The sequence below is a fragment of the Neovison vison genome, chromosome 12 (assembly GCF_020171115.1).
Source record: "Neovison vison isolate M4711 chromosome 12, ASM_NN_V1, whole genome shotgun sequence".
NCBI classification, from domain to species: Eukaryota; Metazoa; Chordata; class Mammalia; order Carnivora; family Mustelidae; genus Neogale; species Neogale vison.
In genome coordinates, this window is record NC_058102.1 from 86,287,343 (window position 1) to 86,303,770 (window position 16,428).

The window sequence follows — 16,428 nt, forward strand, 5'->3', positions numbered from 1 at the left end:
GTTTTCCAGGTCACCTTGCTGGTCCCAGTGACTACTGCAAACTTCACCACTCATCTCAAAGAGCCACTCTTCCCAGCACCCCCTACACCCTGAACAAATGACCTTGTTACCTGCTTCAGGGAGAAGATCAAAATCTCAGCCAAGCCCTCCCCCTTCCCGTAGGGGAGCATCCCTCTTGTCTAGGTTGAAATCTCAGCCCAGTCTTTCCATCTGATCTCCTTCTACCTGTATGGGATTTTTACCCTAAAGATTCCACCTCTCCCTCATCTACAGTCAGTCTTTCCCTCTCCAGTGGGATCTACCTGTTGACACTGAAACACGCTTAAGATTCTCCCATCTTGGGGCACCTGGATGGCTCAGTGGGTTAAGCCGCTGCCTTCGGCTCAGGTCATGATCTCAGGGTCCTAGGATCGAGTCCCGCATCGGGCTCTCTGCTCAGCAGGGAGCCTGCTTCCTCCTCTCTCTCTCTGCCTGCCTCTCTGCCTACTTGTGATCTCTCTCTGTCAAATAAATAAATTAAAAAAAAAAAAAGATTCTCCCATCTTGAAATATATAGCTACAATATACAGCTAACTTTTATTGAGCATTTGCTATGTATCAGGGTTGAGGCTAAAATAAAACCAAAGGTCTCTCGGGGCGCCTGGGTGGCTCAGTGGGTTAAGCCTCTGCCTTCAGCTCAGGTCATGATCCCAGGGTTCTGGGATGGAGCCCCACATCGGGCTCTCTGCTCAGCAGGGAGCCTGCTTCCTCCTCTCTCTCTGCCTGCCTCTCTGCCTACTTGTGATATCTCTCTGTGTCAAATAAAAAAAAAAAAAACAAAAAAAAAACACACAAAGGTTTCTCAACTCCACAACTCCCTCCAGCCCCCCACTCTCGCTCTTTCTGCTTCCTTTCCCAGACATAATTCAGAAATATGAAGTCGATATTCCACGGTCTCCATTTTCTCATCTCAGACTCATTCCCCACTCCACCTGAGGCTACCTTCTCCCCGCGGCTCCCCCCCACCCAGCACTCCACCCAAACAGTTAGAGCTATAAAGCCACCAGCAACCTCTGTGTGGCCAGATCCTGTAAATATTGTTTATTCTTAACCTCTCAATGACATTCAAAATGGTTGACCACCTCCTCTTTTTTAAAGTGTTCTTTCCTGGGGCACCCACGTGGCTGAGTCAATTAAGCATCCAACTCTTGATTTCATCTCAGGTCATGATCTCAGGGAGGCGAAATCGAGCTCTGCATCGGGCCCTGTGCTCAGTGGGGAGTCTGCTTGAGATTCTCTCTCTCCCTCTCCCCCTACCCTGAACCCCACTCATCGCACACACACTCTCTCTCTCTCTTTCAAAAAAGAAAAAAAAAAGTCTAAAACATTTCCAACACCCCAGGAAGTTCCTTTGCCTCTTCCTGGTCAGTACTAGCCTACAAGAGTCAACCATTATTCTGACTTCTGTCAGTACAGATATGTTCTGCCTGTTCTTGAAGGTTTTTTTTTCTTTTTAAATATTTTATTTATTTATTTGACAGACAGAGATCACAGGTAGGCAGAGAGGCAGGCAGAGAGAGAGGAAGGGAAGCAGGCTCCCCGCTGAGCAGAGAGCCCAATGTGGGGCTCGATCCCAGGACCCTGGGATCATGACCTGAGCCGAAGGCAGAGGCTTTAACCCACTGAGCCACCCAGGCGCCCCTGTTCTTGAAGTTCTTAGAGTACATGTATCCTCCATACAGGCTGCACGCTTTCATGCCTGTCTTCTTTTGCTTATGATTTTGTCTGTGAGATTGTCCCATTTTGTGCAGTGGTAGTTCACGCTTTGTCAATGCTGTGTAGCTTCTCATTATATAATTACACCAAAATGTATTTATCCATTCTACTCTTGTTAGACCTTTGGGTGGTTACTAGGTTTTTGGCTATTATAAATAAAGCTACCATGAACATTCTTGTTTATGTTCTCTGGTTGTCCAATGGACTCATATTTTGGGTATGTAACTAGGGGCTGTGGTTAAGTCACAGGTTGGTATTCTGTTTGGCTTTGGTTGATATTGACAACTCAGGCTTGATCTCTTTTCCTCTCTTCCTTCCTTCTCCCCTTTCTCCCTCCCTCCCTCACTCCCTCCCTCCTTCCCTCCTTCCCTTTCTTCCTTCCTCCCTCCCTCCCTTTCTTCTTTCCATCCTTCCTTCCAACTTTCTCTCCTTGGGCCATCTCGTAAGCATCTAGACCCTGACCAGCCAGATTATGTGCTTCCATCTAGCTTTCTCCTCTCACCCTCTGTGCTGGTGGCTAATCTCCCCCCTCACACCTCCACTTGGATGTCCCCAAGGCTCACAAAACCCAGCATGTGCAAAGCCAAATTCATCATCTTATCTCCCAAACTAGTCCTTTCCTTGTGTTCCTGGCCTAGTGAGCCACCACACCATTCAGCCACTTATGCAAACTAGCAAGCATCCCTACACTCCATCTCCCTCCCCTCCCTTAAGGGGATCTGCCACTCTTGCTCCCTCAATATCTCCACCATATTACCCCATTCCAAGCTGGTGCACTTCCTGTCTCACCTACACCCTGGGATAGTCTCCTAATAGGTCTTCCAGCAGCCCCTCTGGCTGTTTCCTAGTTGTCTCTTCAAAACACTACTCTGATCACTTGAAACCTTCCCATTGTCCTTGGACAGGAATCTTTGCTGTGGCATTCAAGTCCCAAGGGGTCTGGGTCCGCCTGTTTCTCCGGACTGTTCTTACCCCACTCTGGCTCTCCGGCTATATTCTCCTCTGAGCTCTCCCCCCTACCCCGCCTCCACCCCCAGGATCTTCAGGGCCTTTGCATGACTCTGCCCTCTAGAATATTCTTCCCCCGCCCCACCTCATACAAACTTTTACCTAATTACTCCTCCTTATTGTTTAGATCACAATTCAAGCATCATGTCCTCAGAGAAACTTGCTTTGATTCCCCAGGCTGGGTTGGATCCTCCTGGCACTTGCTCCCATAGAGCCAAATTACCTTTTCATAGCACTTATTATGATTTGCAATTAAGTATTTACTTTTACAATTTTTAGAAACGGTGTCTGCTCCCCCGTTAGACAGTAAACTCCACAAGGGCAGGAACCCAGTCCATTGTATATTCTTCATGTGTCCCCAGCACATAGATACTCAGTAAATATTTGATGAGTAAATGAAAGAATGTAGGAGGAAAGGATTTGCAGGGGGTGATCTAATACTAGTCTCATGCCCACCACTTACTCTCCATGAATCTTGAACAGGTCACCATGCCTCAGTTTCCCCATTTGTTAAATGGGGGCGATGTTACTCAAACCTGTTTATTTCACTAGGTTGTATAAGGATTCCATGAACTATCTACTGAGAAGCATTAAACATTCTACAGATGTTGGCTGCAGTGGGATGGGGGTTGGGGGGGATCGTGTTTAGAAAGAGATGTGGAAAAAGTCAGAAACCACTGAGTTACCACACACAATTTAAGAGCGGTACTGGGTAGGGATTGACACGGGGAAGGCTTTCCTCCTGGACAGAGGGTTCAGAAGTGTTTGTTGTCCTGCATGGGTCTCTGCTTGGCCACTTCCCCTGGGGCTTTTCTCCTGGGACTTTGTGCTTGTGGGTCTATGTGCGCTGCTTGAGACTTTCCTTACCTCCTTACTTTGGATTGGTCTACTGGAGCAAGGTGAGGTGGGAAAGGATTTTAGAGGAGAGAGGAAATCCATTTGGGGTGTGTGTATGTTTGTTGCCCCACAATGGAGCTCTGTGTGGTGATGTGTAGGTGTGCAGTGTGGGTCTTTATGTTGGTGTGGGGGAAGACGGGTCCTGCCATCCTGGACTTGCTGTCCTGTGAAGCTGCTCTGTGTGCGCCTGTCCTTCTGTCTGGTGAAGCCCGGTGGTGGAAGTGTCCCCTGCCTTTCTTTCTTCCCTCTGGAGGTCTAATCTACATGCCCTGCCAGGGAGTCTGAAGGAGGGGAACAGCGCCCTCTAGTGGGTGTGGAATGCATGGGCAGCTGTAGCCTCCCCACCCCCAACCCAGGCCTACAACTTACCTCTGAAACACTTCCTGAGGACGTGCAGAGCCCTCTGAGAGCTGAGGGGGAACGGGGAGGGGTGGGGGGAGGCAAATGCACACAGGACTGGAAATAGGAAAGGAACCTCTGAATTCATGCAGAAGAAGCCTGAGGACAACAGCTGGAGGTGGGGTGGTGGGTTATCTCTCTCATCTCTGCAGTGACCTTCTCATCTCTGCAGTGACTGTCTCATCTCTGCAGTGACCTCTCTGGTTGCCCTGGGTGCTCCTGGTCTTCCTTGGTTCTAGTTCCTTCGCATGGTCCCTGTGTCTTGGTCTTTCATTCTCACAGTCTGTCCTCAAGAAGTTGTGGGTTACTACTCATGCCTGAAGGGAGGGACTTGAGCAGAATTAATCCCTTCATTCTGTTTCCTGGGTGGGTACTCACTATGCCCTATGCAGTCAGGGAAGCCTTCTTGGAGGAGGTAACATGTAACTAAGGTCTTGAAAAATGAGAAGAAATTCTCTAGATGGAGTCCAGGGAAGACATGGAGCTGTGGATGAGCCTAGCGGATCTGCAGAATGGGAGAAGGGCATGGCTGGACGTTAGACTTCTGTTTGGGGGAGGGTGGTGGATAGGAAAGGGAGGCTGGAAGGTAAATTACAAAGGCCTCACATAAATTTTCCCAAGATGGGCGTGATTTTACCAAGAGGCACTAGGGGGTGAAGGAGGTCTCAGCGCCAGAGAATGGTCAGAATTACATACGGTATTATATAAGGTGGGGAGAAACTGGGGAGGCAGGGAATTAGGGAGATCAGTGGGAAGGCCAGCGTTTAGGCAAAAAAGGTGGAGCCCAGTCCGAGTGCAATGGGGAAAGGAAGGCGAGGAGTCAGATCTCAAAGGCTGCTCTTCTTTTGGGGCCTCTGTGTCCCTGGCAGCAAAGCTGAGGCTGAAGGTCCCACGTCAGTCAGTTCTGCTGGAACTTGGCACCTTGCCTCGCATCCCTAATATACTCCAGGGTCCCTGCTTGCAAATGGAGAAAGGAAGAGGTGTAGGAGCAGGGAGGGAGGGGAGAAAAGGCGCGGGGAGGGGGTCTGGGGCTATGTGATGGTAAGGAATGGCAAGGTCCAAGTAGACTCATGGAACTCCTGCTGCTTTGTCTCTGGCCCTGCAGAAAAAGGGTTAACATGCTTCACCTCCCTCCCTCCCTCCCACTCCTCCCCTCAGGTCACCTTCTAGGCCCTGGAGACTTGACTGGTGGCTCAAGTTCCTCACTCAGTGGCCCTGAGTAACCAGAGCACACAGAGGGGCCAGGGACCTGGGGTCAGAGAATGGTAAACTGGGGGCATGGGGAACCTCTGAGGGACTAGGACTGAGGGTTTGGGGGGCACCCCAGGTTGGTTCCTGACACTCTCCACCTTATCTAGCAGATTGTTCTGTTTCTTCCACCTGCCAGAAAGAATTCCTCGAACTCTTCTCCTGCACCAGTGAGGGGTGGGCAAGCTGGGTGGTGGGGAGGGGAGTGGTGATCTGCCAGGAAGATTTTCAGCAACAAGAGATGGGGTCCCTCCCCCCACTGGTGCCGGGAACTGGCCATAAATGAGTCTGTGGTCAGTGAGAGACCTCTGCTAATGGAACCTGGGCTGCCCCCCAAGCCACAGAAGGGAAAGGTGGAGGAGGGGAGAGTGACCCAAGTGTAGCTCAGCACAGGGTTGGGGGAGGGGGTTTTTACTTGAAGCTCAGCCAGGGTCAGGGGAGCGAGAGGAGGATAAATGGGGTCAAAGACTGGCGGTGGGGAAATTGGAGGTCAAGGCAATGATTGCAGGGGAGTTAAGGGCTTAGGAAGGAACTGAGTAAATTGGGGTCATGGCAGTGACTGTAAGGGAACTGGGGTCTTTGGAGTGTATTGGGACAAGGCGGGGGTGTGGCCAATGACATGGGGGTTGGTCATGAGTCAGCGTGAGTCAAGAAGGAATTAGAGGTCTGAGAGAGTGCGGGAAGCCCCAGTGTCTCAGGAGAATGGCTGCATCAGGTGAGAATGGGGGTGAATGGGGGCGAGGACCCAGCACTGAGGAAGGAAGACCAAGGGAGTTGCTGAGGAACAGATGCAAGGGTGACAGGGAGCTTAAATGTCATGGGAAGGGGCACGGACTTTTGCTGTGGGCTGTGGGAGTGGAGGAATCTGCTAGGTCCCATCTCACCTGGAGCCCTGAGGCTTTTCCAGGGTTTCCACTGTCTTCTACCCTCTGTCCTCCTGGAGCTGGTGACCGGAAAGGGGCTCTGGCCCCCTCCTCTCCATCAGCCTCCCTTTCCCACTGCCATCCATTATTCATCAGCCCAGACGCCACTGGCCCTCCCCAGCAGGGCACACAGGTCCTCCTCTCCACGCCCCGCCCCATCTCAGCCACACCGCCAGCCAGCGGAGGCCCCAGCGAGGAAAGACAGCAGGCTGGCTGGCGGGCTGCAGAGACCTGGCAGACCGGGCTGGGTGGCTGACCCTGCCAGATCCTGCCCAAGACCACATCTGCTTCTCCCTTCTCCTGCCTACCCACCCACCCGGGGCCAGGAAGCCCCCGGAGAAGATGCCCATCCAGATCTTCTGCTCTGTGTCCTTCTCCTCTGGAGAGGAGGCCCCAGGGCCCTTGGGAGATGTTTGGGGTCCCCACTGGCAGCGGCGGCACAACTCAGAATCAGAAGAGGAGGAAGACGAGAAAGAAATGGAGGCAGTGACAAAGGAGGCCCGAGAGGGGGATTCGCCCGTGGATTTGGTGGCCTTTGCCAACAGCTGTACCCTGCACGGCGCCAGCCATATCTTCGTGGAAGGGGGACCGGGGCTGAGGCAGGCCCTGTGGGCAGTGGCCTTTGTCCTCGCTCTGGGTGCCTTCTTGTGCCAGGTGGGGGACCGCGTCGCCTATTACCTCAGCTACCCGCACGTGACTCTGCTAGACGAGGTGGCCACCACGGAGCTGGCCTTCCCGGCCGTCACCCTCTGCAACACTAATGCCGTGCGCCTGTCCCAGCTCAGCTACCCTGACTTGCTCTACCTGGCCCCCATGCTGGGGCTGGATGAAAGTGATGACCCTGGGGTGCCCCTTGCCCCACCGGGGCCCGAGGCCTTCTCCGGGGAGCCCTTCAACCTGTACCGCTTCTATAATCGCTCCTGCCACCGGCTGGAGGACATGCTGCTGTATTGCTCCTACTGCGGGGGGCCCTGTGGCCCTCACAACTTCTCAGTGGTGAGTGGGGGCCCACACCTGGCACAGGCCCCCAAGGGTGCCTGACACGGCTCACCCTGAACATCACCTCCCAGGGCTGGGGCTTGTGGCCCTCCTGCCCCTCCCCTGCCTCCCCCGGGGATACCCCCTCCCTACCCGATTCTGACAGGCCTCAGGGCCTGGCCAGAGAGCTGGCCCTGGGAGCCCTAGGGTCTGGGCCTGGGCTACTATTTTCAGATCTGTACCAGTGCTGCTCTTCCAGCTAGAATCTGGAAATCTATCTGTGCTGGTTGGTAATTAGTGGCTGCCTCAAGGCCACTGGTGTGCCCCCCCCCCAATATTCTCCCGCATCTCTGGCCCTGCCCCAGACCTCCCTGTGAGCCAGCATGATCTGGGACCTTACTTGGTTTTTGAGGTCAACCTTTGTTCTCATGGTTGGTACCTATACTTGGCCCTAACAGTTTTGACTAGTACCCCTGGACTGGAGCAGGGGCAGGTGTCTCCTGGTCTCTGGAGGTGCGGGAGAAGGCTGTGGAAAGGAGGTGGAGGGGTAAGGATAGTCACCGACTCCACCCCACCACGCCCCTTCTCAGTAGTGACTGTAGCGGGGACTTCAGTGCAGCCTTGCTTGGTCTTTCCTCCTACAGTGTGTGTTTGTGTGTGTCTGTCTGTCTGTCTATCTGAGGGAGAATAATAGTCCTCCTCTCAGTCTTCTCCCCCCGCCCCCACCCCGCCCCAGGGCTCTAAGTGATCAGGGACCGTCTTCCCTGGGGAAGCCCTAGATAGAGTCGGCCTCCTGCTTGCCCTCCCATTCTGGAGTCTAGGGCTTTCCTTGCTGAGAGACCAAGTGGCACCCCACCCCCTCCCCAGTTCAGCTTCCAGTTCCATCTGGCCTGATGACTCTTCTGCCCCCTCCAGGGACCAGATGCCCCGCCTCCCCTTCCCACACCCCCTTCCCTCAGCCCCCCACCTCCTCCCTGGCACAGGACCAGATGGGTGTCATCATATAAGTGCATCATGGACCAGCTGCAGGCAGGGATCTGGAGGTTTTGGCCACTGGGCCTCAGGCAGGCCAGGAAATACAGAACATGGGATAACGAAGGAGTCAACCAGGCTTTCTCTAGAACAGAGGGTGAGCAGACACTTCTCACATAGAACCACCAGGTGGCAGCAGCAGTCCACGAGTTCCCAGCGCAGAGCTCAGCCAGAGTGAGGGCTGCTTTCTCAGCCACCTGGGGTCCCTCACATTCCCAGATAGAGGGTAGGCGAGAGTCACTTGCCTGGAGCGTGTGACCGAATGCCACAAAACCTCGTATCGGGCTGGGGGATTAGGAGTCCTTGGACTTCCCTCTCTGCTTCATCTGTGGACTTTGCTGTTTCTTTTCTGGATGGGGGAGGAGGCTGTTCTAGGAAGGGGGAAGGGGACTAGTAAACCATCCCCTCCATGCTCTGGTCTGGCCTGACGCTGTCTCTCTTTTTCTCTGGGCTATGTCTGTATTTACCTTCTGACCCACTTCGTGGACTCGGTCACCATCAGGCAGGAGGGAAATCACCCTTGCCCCATTTATGGGAACCTGAAAACACTCAGAAAAACTGTGGGGAGAGGGCCGTAAAGAATTGGGTCACTTTTCTCTGTGTGACCGTGTACTCAGAGCTGTGATCAGAGCTGCTCTGAGGCATGGAGTGGGAAGACTGCCCCCAGGGCTGGGAGTGCCTCTGAGGCCCTATTACTTCTGCACAAACACTGCCCAACATGCCATGTATCTGGATGCTCAGTACCAAATCCTGGGAGGGGAAGGTCTGGGGCTTGGGTGAACATGGTCCTTGCCATGGCAACTGGGTCTGCTTTCAGGTTCTGGTGATGAGGGGGCAATGACGGACACAGGACTAATGGCTGGAGAAAACGAAATAGCTTTAGCTTGGTTTGGGGGGAAGGACTTTGGGGAGAGCAGAATTTCAGATGCCTGAGGCAAAATCCAGGAGAAAAGATCTATCTCAGAAGGCTCTGGGAGTTTGGGCCTGAAGAGAAGGTCCCCAGGAGGGACTGGGAGTATGGCAGTGACGGGATCCTGGTGATGGAGGTCCCAGCATAGGTCTCAGGGTCCCAGCAGGAAGAAGACTGCCACTCAGACAGTTTAACTGAGAAGAACAAAAGGACCGTTTATAGAGCTGTGGGCAGAGGGAAGGAAAATCTGCCTATTGGGGCCTGAGGCAGCTAGTGATAGTGGGGCATTGTCACCAACAGGCTCAAGGGGCACAGAGAAGCAGCAATGCTTTGTAGGGAGGCTTTCTGGCAGGATCTACAGCCTCAGAGGCTCAAAACAACTGCCACAGCATTCTCAGAGGGGTGAAGGGTGGGGAAGGATGAATACAATGAGCTCTCCCTCCTTCTGCCCTCTGCTCCCCCACTGAGAGCTCCCCCTGGTCAAACCCAACTTGAAGCCTGTCCAAGTGGCAGAGGAGCATGGGCAGTGCAGCCCCCAGGGATTGGCTGTCCTGGGCAAAGAAGGGCAGAGAATGAGTGGGAAGGAGGACACATGGAGAATGGGGTGCACAGAAGAGATGGTTCCTGAAGTGTGTTGAGTTTCCAGCAGTGGAGGGATCTGGGGACAAGGCTTGGTAGGTAGGACGGTGCTGGTGGGACTCTCAGGCTTTCCACTCTGCCCTTGCCAGGTCTTCACGAGGTATGGCAAGTGCTACACGTTCAACTCGGGCCGAGACGGGCGTCCGCGGCTGAAGACCATGAAGGGTGGGACTGGCAATGGGCTGGAGATCATGCTGGACATCCAGCAGGATGAGTACCTGCCTGTATGGGGAGAGACTGGTATGTCGTTTCTCTTGGGGGCCCCTTCCCATGGCCCTAGCTATTGGCCTCCACCAGGGGACTCCTGAGATCCACTGTGGCACCTGAGGCAGGACTTGGGCTCTCCTCCCTTCCTCCCAGCATCTTGCCATCTCCAACTCTGCCTCTACCTGACTGCCACCCTCACAGTTCTCTGGCTCCCCCTTCTTGGCTCAGTTACTCTCCAAGGTAACCAGCCATTCCTATCCATCAGTGGCTGCCACTCGCTCTATAAATAACTCCCTCTCTACTTGGGCTGCCTGCTGTCAGTCTGGTCTCCGGGGACCTTGGGGTTGAGAGAGCTAGAGAGAAGGGAGACAAGGAGGGGGAGAAATAGAGAGTGTCTGGGAAAGAATTCGAAACACCAAGATGCATAGCCGAAGCTAGGTAAGAAAAGTATGTAGGATGCAAGGTTCATTGGGGCAGCATGGAGCCATCGAACCCAAAAGAAGGCTGGGGATGCGCAAGGGCCCCCATAGACTAACTCCTCCCCCAGGGTCCCAGTGTGCACTGTGCTTATCCCTAGGAGAGGTGGCATGGCCCCAGCTCTGAAGGAGGTCAGGGAGTCAGAGGCCCTCGCAATACACCCCATGCCCCTCATTCCCATAGATGAGACGTCCTTCGAAGCAGGCATCAAAGTGCAGATCCACAGTCAGGATGAACCTCCCTTCATCGACCAGCTGGGCTTTGGTGTGGCCCCAGGGTTCCAGACCTTTGTGTCCTGCCAGGAGCAGCGGGTGAGAGGGCCACAGGAGGCTGGTCCTGGGGTGGGGTGTTGAGGGGTCGAGATGGAGTGGTGGGTAATCAATACAGGAGGGATGGGTGAGCTGGGGCCTGCGTGCCGATCTGACGAGTGAGCCGCATGAATGGACAGGAATGCTCTGGAAACTCTGAGACCCTCAGAGTCTGCGGAGGGACAGGGAGCAGGACTCCCAAGTTCTGCGTCTTGTCAGAGAAGTCCATCAAGGTGACTAGGGGAGAAGTCCCCACACCCCCCAGCTCCCCGGCTCTCCCAGCAGCTCATCTACCTGCCCCCGCCCTGGGGCACCTGCAAAGCTGTCACCATGGACTCGGATTTCTTCGACTCCTACAGCATTACTGCCTGCCGCATCGACTGTGAGACACGCTACCTGGTGGAGAACTGTAACTGTCGTATGGTGCACATGCCAGGTCAGGCCCCAAAGCTCCAAACGTGATTTGGGGGCCCCTCAAGCCTTCAAGGCCCCTCACTAGCTCCCCCACGCATATCAACCTCCTGCCAACATGGAAGCAAGATTAAATGGCTTCTCCCCACCCCAGTTCTAGCCCTGTTCCAGACTCCTATGGCTCTTGTCCCTCTTGCCTCAATTCCTCCTATACCCACAGAAATGGGCAGGAAGGGGTCTAGGAGGGATGACCTGTGGCGGGGGCTGGTGGTGTTCACCTTTGGGACACACTGGGGCCTGACTAGTTCTGCCCTCCCGCCCACTCGAGTCTTCTAGAATCTAGCCTCTTGGTCCCACCATCATCACAAAACCCTTTAATGTCCCTTCTGCACCATTGTCTTTCCTCCTCTGTTAGGGGATGCCCCATACTGCACCCCAGAACAATACAAGGAGTGCGCGGATCCTGCTCTGGGTGAGCACCCCTGTCTCAGGGCAGCCTGGGGGAAGGTAGGAGCCACGTGCATAGGGATTTCACACCAAGTCCCCAGAAGCTTCAATAACTCCTGGATCAGGCTTCATTTGAACCCTCTCGTGTCTGACTTTAGCAAGGCTGGGAACAGCATCCCTAAAAGTCCCTCTGAAAAATGGGCAGGAGTACCCCTCTCTTAGCAGCATCTCAGCTGCTTGACCCTCAAGGGCCCTGAGGCAATGAGATAAAAGTATTGAGAAATACCCATGGGAAGTCTGGAGGAGGATCAGCCCAGGGTGGGCATAGGGGCAGGCAAAGGGCTGAGGCGAAGAACAGGACAAGAAAAGAGAAAGGGCCCAGGTTTCCTTTGGACAGGGCCAGGATGTTCATGTTGGGAAGGTACTGGCCGAAAGGCACCACTCATCTGGTGTCTTTTGCCCCATTGGGCACAGACTTCCTGGTGGAGAAGGACCAGGAGTACTGTGTGTGTGAAATGCCCTGCAACCTAACCCGCTATGGCAAGGAGCTGTCCATGGTCAAGATCCCCAGCAAAGCATCAGCCAAGTACCTGGCCAAGAAGTTCAACAAGTCTGAGCAGTACATAGGGTAAGGGCTCTGACTGTGCAGGGCAGGGCCCTTGGGCTGGGACTGTAAAGGGTCTGAGTGGGCTTTGGGGGGCCAGTAGACAGGAGGAGGTGCAGATGACAAGAGGAAGGCAACCAAGAGTCTGGGATGGGTATGGAGTGCAGATCAAGCTGGAACAAGCAAAGGAAGCACCTCTCTTTCCTCCTTGCTTCATTCGGTATCTTCATCCTTACTGCTCTAACTGCTTGCCAGTGCGCAGGGCGTCTTTTTGTTTTTGTCATCACATTTGATCCTCACAATTCTACAAGGCAGGTACCCCCATCAACATCTCACTTTATGGATGCGGAGACAGAGGGTGACTTGCTAAGGTCACCTAGTCAGTGAGGGACAGAGATGTGACTTGAACCTAGGTCTCCTCCCCCAACCCCTTTGCAGGGAGAACATCCTGGTGCTGGACATTTTCTTTGAAGTCCTCAACTATGAGACTATTGAGCAGAAGAAGGCCTATGAAATTGCAGGGCTCCTGGGTGAGCTGCTTATGGCACTGTCCCCTTCCCATGTCACAGGCATGGTGCGACACCCTACCGCCCAAAGAGGCTGCCCATCTCTGTCCCACAAGTTCCTTCTTCCCCTGGCCCCCCCCACTTACGGCCTCCCCCCAAACTCTATTGTCTTGGTATGTAGTGGGAATATGGGGCTGAACCTTCTCTTAGGGCAAAGTGGAAGAGATAGTCCTGTGGGCATGAATGGGGAACTATTTCATAAGCCTTTGAAAATTTACCCAGAGAATGAATGTTGGGGTATTTTCTATTTTCTGAATAATACCTGTCCGCTTTAGAAAAGTAGGAAAATGCAGACAAACATAGAGAAAAAAAAAAAAGAACCCCCACCAGAATTGCTTTGTGCTCCTTCTGTACAAAGGCTGTAGATCTTTCTGCAAATACCACTTGCCTGCCCCTGTCCCAGAGAGCTCTGCTGCTCCGTGGTATCCTCACACCACTGACCTTCCCATGATCCTCCGCCCTCCGCCTCCCCACCCCCACAGGTGACATCGGGGGCCAGATGGGGCTGTTCATTGGGGCCAGCATCCTCACGGTACTGGAGCTCTTTGACTACGCCTATGAGGTAAGCAGGGGCGGGGCATTGCGTGGGGTCACAGTAGGGGCGGGGTTCCAGCCAGTCCCACCACTCACCGCCCCGCCTCCGTCCCAGGTCATTAAGCACAAGCTGTGCAGAAGAGGAAAGTGCCAGAAGGAGGCCAAAAGGAGCAGCGCCGACAAGGGCGTGGCCCTTAGCCTGGATGACGTCAAAAGACATGTGAGGGAGCGAGTCAGAGGTGCCCTCCAGCCCCGCCCTTCCCCCCCACCCCAGGTCCCCCCCACCCTTGCCACCTTTTCTCCTCTGCCTCCCCCACGCCCCAGGACCACCTGTGGCTTTTCTGATAATCAGTCCCTGTCCTGTGCCTGTCCCCTAGAACCCGTGTGAGAGCCTCCGGGGCCACCCCGCTGGGATGACCTACGCTGCCAACATCCTACCTCACCATCCGGCCCGAGGCACTTTTGAGGACTTTACCTGCTGAGCCCCGCAGGCCACCGTACCAAAGGCCTAGGTGGGGAGGGCTAGGACAATAAGGGGGCCCTGGGCCACGCCCCTCCAAAATCTGCCCTGGGGACTCACTCCCCCTCCCAAGGTAGAACCCTACTCCTGGGCAGTCCTTTCCTCTTGTCTGTGGTGAGGAAGGAATCTTGACCATAGAGTCCTCTCCCTGCCTCTATCCCATTCTTTTTATTTTTACTGAAACTAATCTAAAAAACTAAACTAAACTAAAAAGAGAGAATGGGGCAGGTGACCTCAGGCTGCCCCTCTCTGCTCCATGCTGCCTCCCCCAGCTCCCAGCCTAAATTCTGTCTGTCTGGCTATCTGTCATCTGAGTGTCCACCTACATTCTGCTGCCACCAGTCACCAAAGCCCCTCCCAGTGGGGGGTGGAGGAGATCCTTGGGGTCTGAAATTTGGCCCCAAACCAGAGAATGTACCTTGAAGGGGAGGGCTAGTGGGGGGGGCTTCCCCAGCCTTAAGAGACCCTCTCAGCCCAGTGACCCCCCCCAACCCCAAGTCTCCAGGAGGGAACTAAGACCCTAAGCTCCATCCCCCCCCTTACATGTGAAGTCTCTGGGGAGTTGAGGGTGGGGGATCCCCTGAAGTAGTGGATGATGGGGAGAAGATGTGGCCCTGGTGCTGTAGGCCGCATCCTGATACCTTTAAGTTCACTCCCAACCCTGAACTGCTGGAAAGAAATCCTAAGAGGTAGCACTCCTCTACCATCCCATGAAAGATCTAGCTGGTTGGCTTCCAGCTCAGGGAGAGGGGCACTGGTGCCTAACCTCACTGGTCCCTCTCCCAGGGGCCCCTGCAGAGGGCCACATCCATAAATTTTCTTATGGAACTCTCCCAAGTCCTCTTCCCCAACTTCATTTGCTTCTCTCAACAACCTCATCTGCATTTTCTATTTCTATATGATACAGACTCTATATTGCTATATCTCTGTATATACTTTCCCCTAACTCTGTCTGTCTCTACCCCATCCCCTCTTGTCTCCAAGAACCATCCTCCCACCCAAAGTTCCCCTTTCTGTGTTTCTACTCCCTCCCTGGTCTCTGAATGCCTTCGCCTGTATAAAGAGTTGGACTTTCTCCCCTGGTGTCTGTACTGTGTACACACATCCCTCTGAGAAGCACAAGGAGACGACACGCGCATTGTAACCTTCGCACTGTCTCGGTGGCGACATAAAGGAAGCTGTGAATCACAAGCTCTGCCTCTTTCTGGCCTCACCGTCTCCCGCCAACCCCGGGACCCCTATGCTATCCCTGTAGCCTTAACATTCCCTCTCCATTCAACCATCCCAGTGCCCTTTGCCTGGCTGACTATGGCCTCCCCAGGGAAGGGGTAGCTACAGACAGAGCCCCCAACCAGGGAATGGAAATCTGCTCTACACACTAAAACAAGGGTATCAGAGACAGGGGAGTGGTGGATTGGTGACTCTTGTAGCTGGAACAGTGGGGTGCTGACAAGCAGAAGTTGAGGTCCTCAGTCACTGACCTTTCCTTTCTAATGGGTGCCAAGCCTCCTTTCCTCCACTGATACCCAAGACCACCACTTATATTTTCTGGTGAGGTACAGTTTGGTAATGGTAAAGGCCTAGAAGGGTAGTTGAAAGCTTTGCTGTTCTGTCCCTCTCTTCCTATCTTAATGAGAAATGAATGAGGTAGAGGGCCTGCCATGCCCCCTCACCCAGGCACTCCTCCTAGGCCAGAGCCCTACCCCTTCCCAGGCCTTCTCTGCCCAAATGTCTCTTGGTCTCCAGCCCCAGAACAGGACTTCCGCAGGTCAACTGTGCATTGGCCTGGAGCTGGAGAGTGAGACTATGGGATTTCCGGGAACTCTTGGTTCCTAGAAGTTTCTTGGAGATCAGACCTCTCCAGAGGGAAGCAGGAGCAGGCCAATGGATGTGCACCAGATGGGGAACAGCAGGCAGGGCGATGGGTGACGCATGCCTCTGGTCTAATAAACTGGGTTTCAACCATCTCTTCAGTGTCGTTTTTCTCTTATTTGAATAGAGCTTAATAGTGTTTAGGCCTTTCCACGAAGTACCTAGAGTTGAGCTGAGCTTGGAGCCAAACAGGGAGAAGTGAGGAGGCTTAAGCATGGAGACTCTGGTCCTCCTAGGGTGGGGCGGACTGGCCACGGCACCAGGAATGGTTTCAACCAATGGGCGGGGAAAGAGGGAGAGGTCAAAAGCAAGAGAAGTCCCAAAGAGAAGTCCTAGTACAAAGGATTCTTTGGAGAGGGGACGGGGTCAAAATCCAAAATAAAATCTGGAAGCAGGTTAGGTTTTAGAGGTCAGAGACAAAGTTGGGTTCAAATTCTGGTTTGGCGTAGTTATTGAGGCACTGCATCTGTGGAATGAGCCCTGGGCTCTGAGCTTGAAGATCTGGATTCTGGGCTTTGACTCTACTGCTAACTTGCGGTTGATCTTTGCCAAATCATTCACTAAGATCAGCTTTCCGGTTTGTAAAATGGAATAAACAGTGCATTCTCCTCTTCAGCCCCACAGGCTTACAGCAGTAAGAGAAGGAAACGAAAAACAAAGTACTTTGGAAAGTTAAATCTCCCGTGCCTGCAT

At 53.8% G+C, this 16,428-nt stretch overlaps 1 protein-coding gene across 4 annotated transcripts in view; it reads left to right on the forward strand.

Moving 5' to 3' along the window:
• The window catches only part of ASIC1 (acid sensing ion channel subunit 1), a 45,515-nt gene extending 29,685 nt beyond the window's left edge, over window positions 1–15,830 (forward strand). For 3 of the 4 annotated variants that reach the window (XM_044227879.1, XM_044227880.1, XM_044227881.1), the window contains exons 4-12: window positions 9,879–10,029; window positions 10,657–10,784; window positions 11,067–11,217; window positions 11,608–11,664; window positions 12,114–12,267; window positions 12,682–12,773; window positions 13,292–13,371; window positions 13,459–13,563; window positions 13,721–15,830. In XM_044227879.1, coding sequence (XP_044083814.1) covers window positions 9,879–10,029; window positions 10,657–10,784; window positions 11,067–11,217; window positions 11,608–11,664; window positions 12,114–12,267; window positions 12,682–12,773; window positions 13,292–13,371; window positions 13,459–13,563; window positions 13,721–13,825 — 1,023 coding nt within the window. In that variant the 3' untranslated portion in view covers window positions 13,826–15,830. Of the gene's footprint in view, window positions 1–6,572; window positions 7,227–9,878; window positions 10,030–10,656; window positions 10,785–11,066; window positions 11,218–11,607; window positions 11,665–12,113; window positions 12,268–12,681; window positions 12,774–13,291; window positions 13,372–13,458; window positions 13,564–13,720 lie in introns of those variants that run through there. The other variant, XM_044227878.1, reaches the window with a different exon arrangement.
• Window positions 15,831–16,428: the final 598 nt, after the last annotated feature.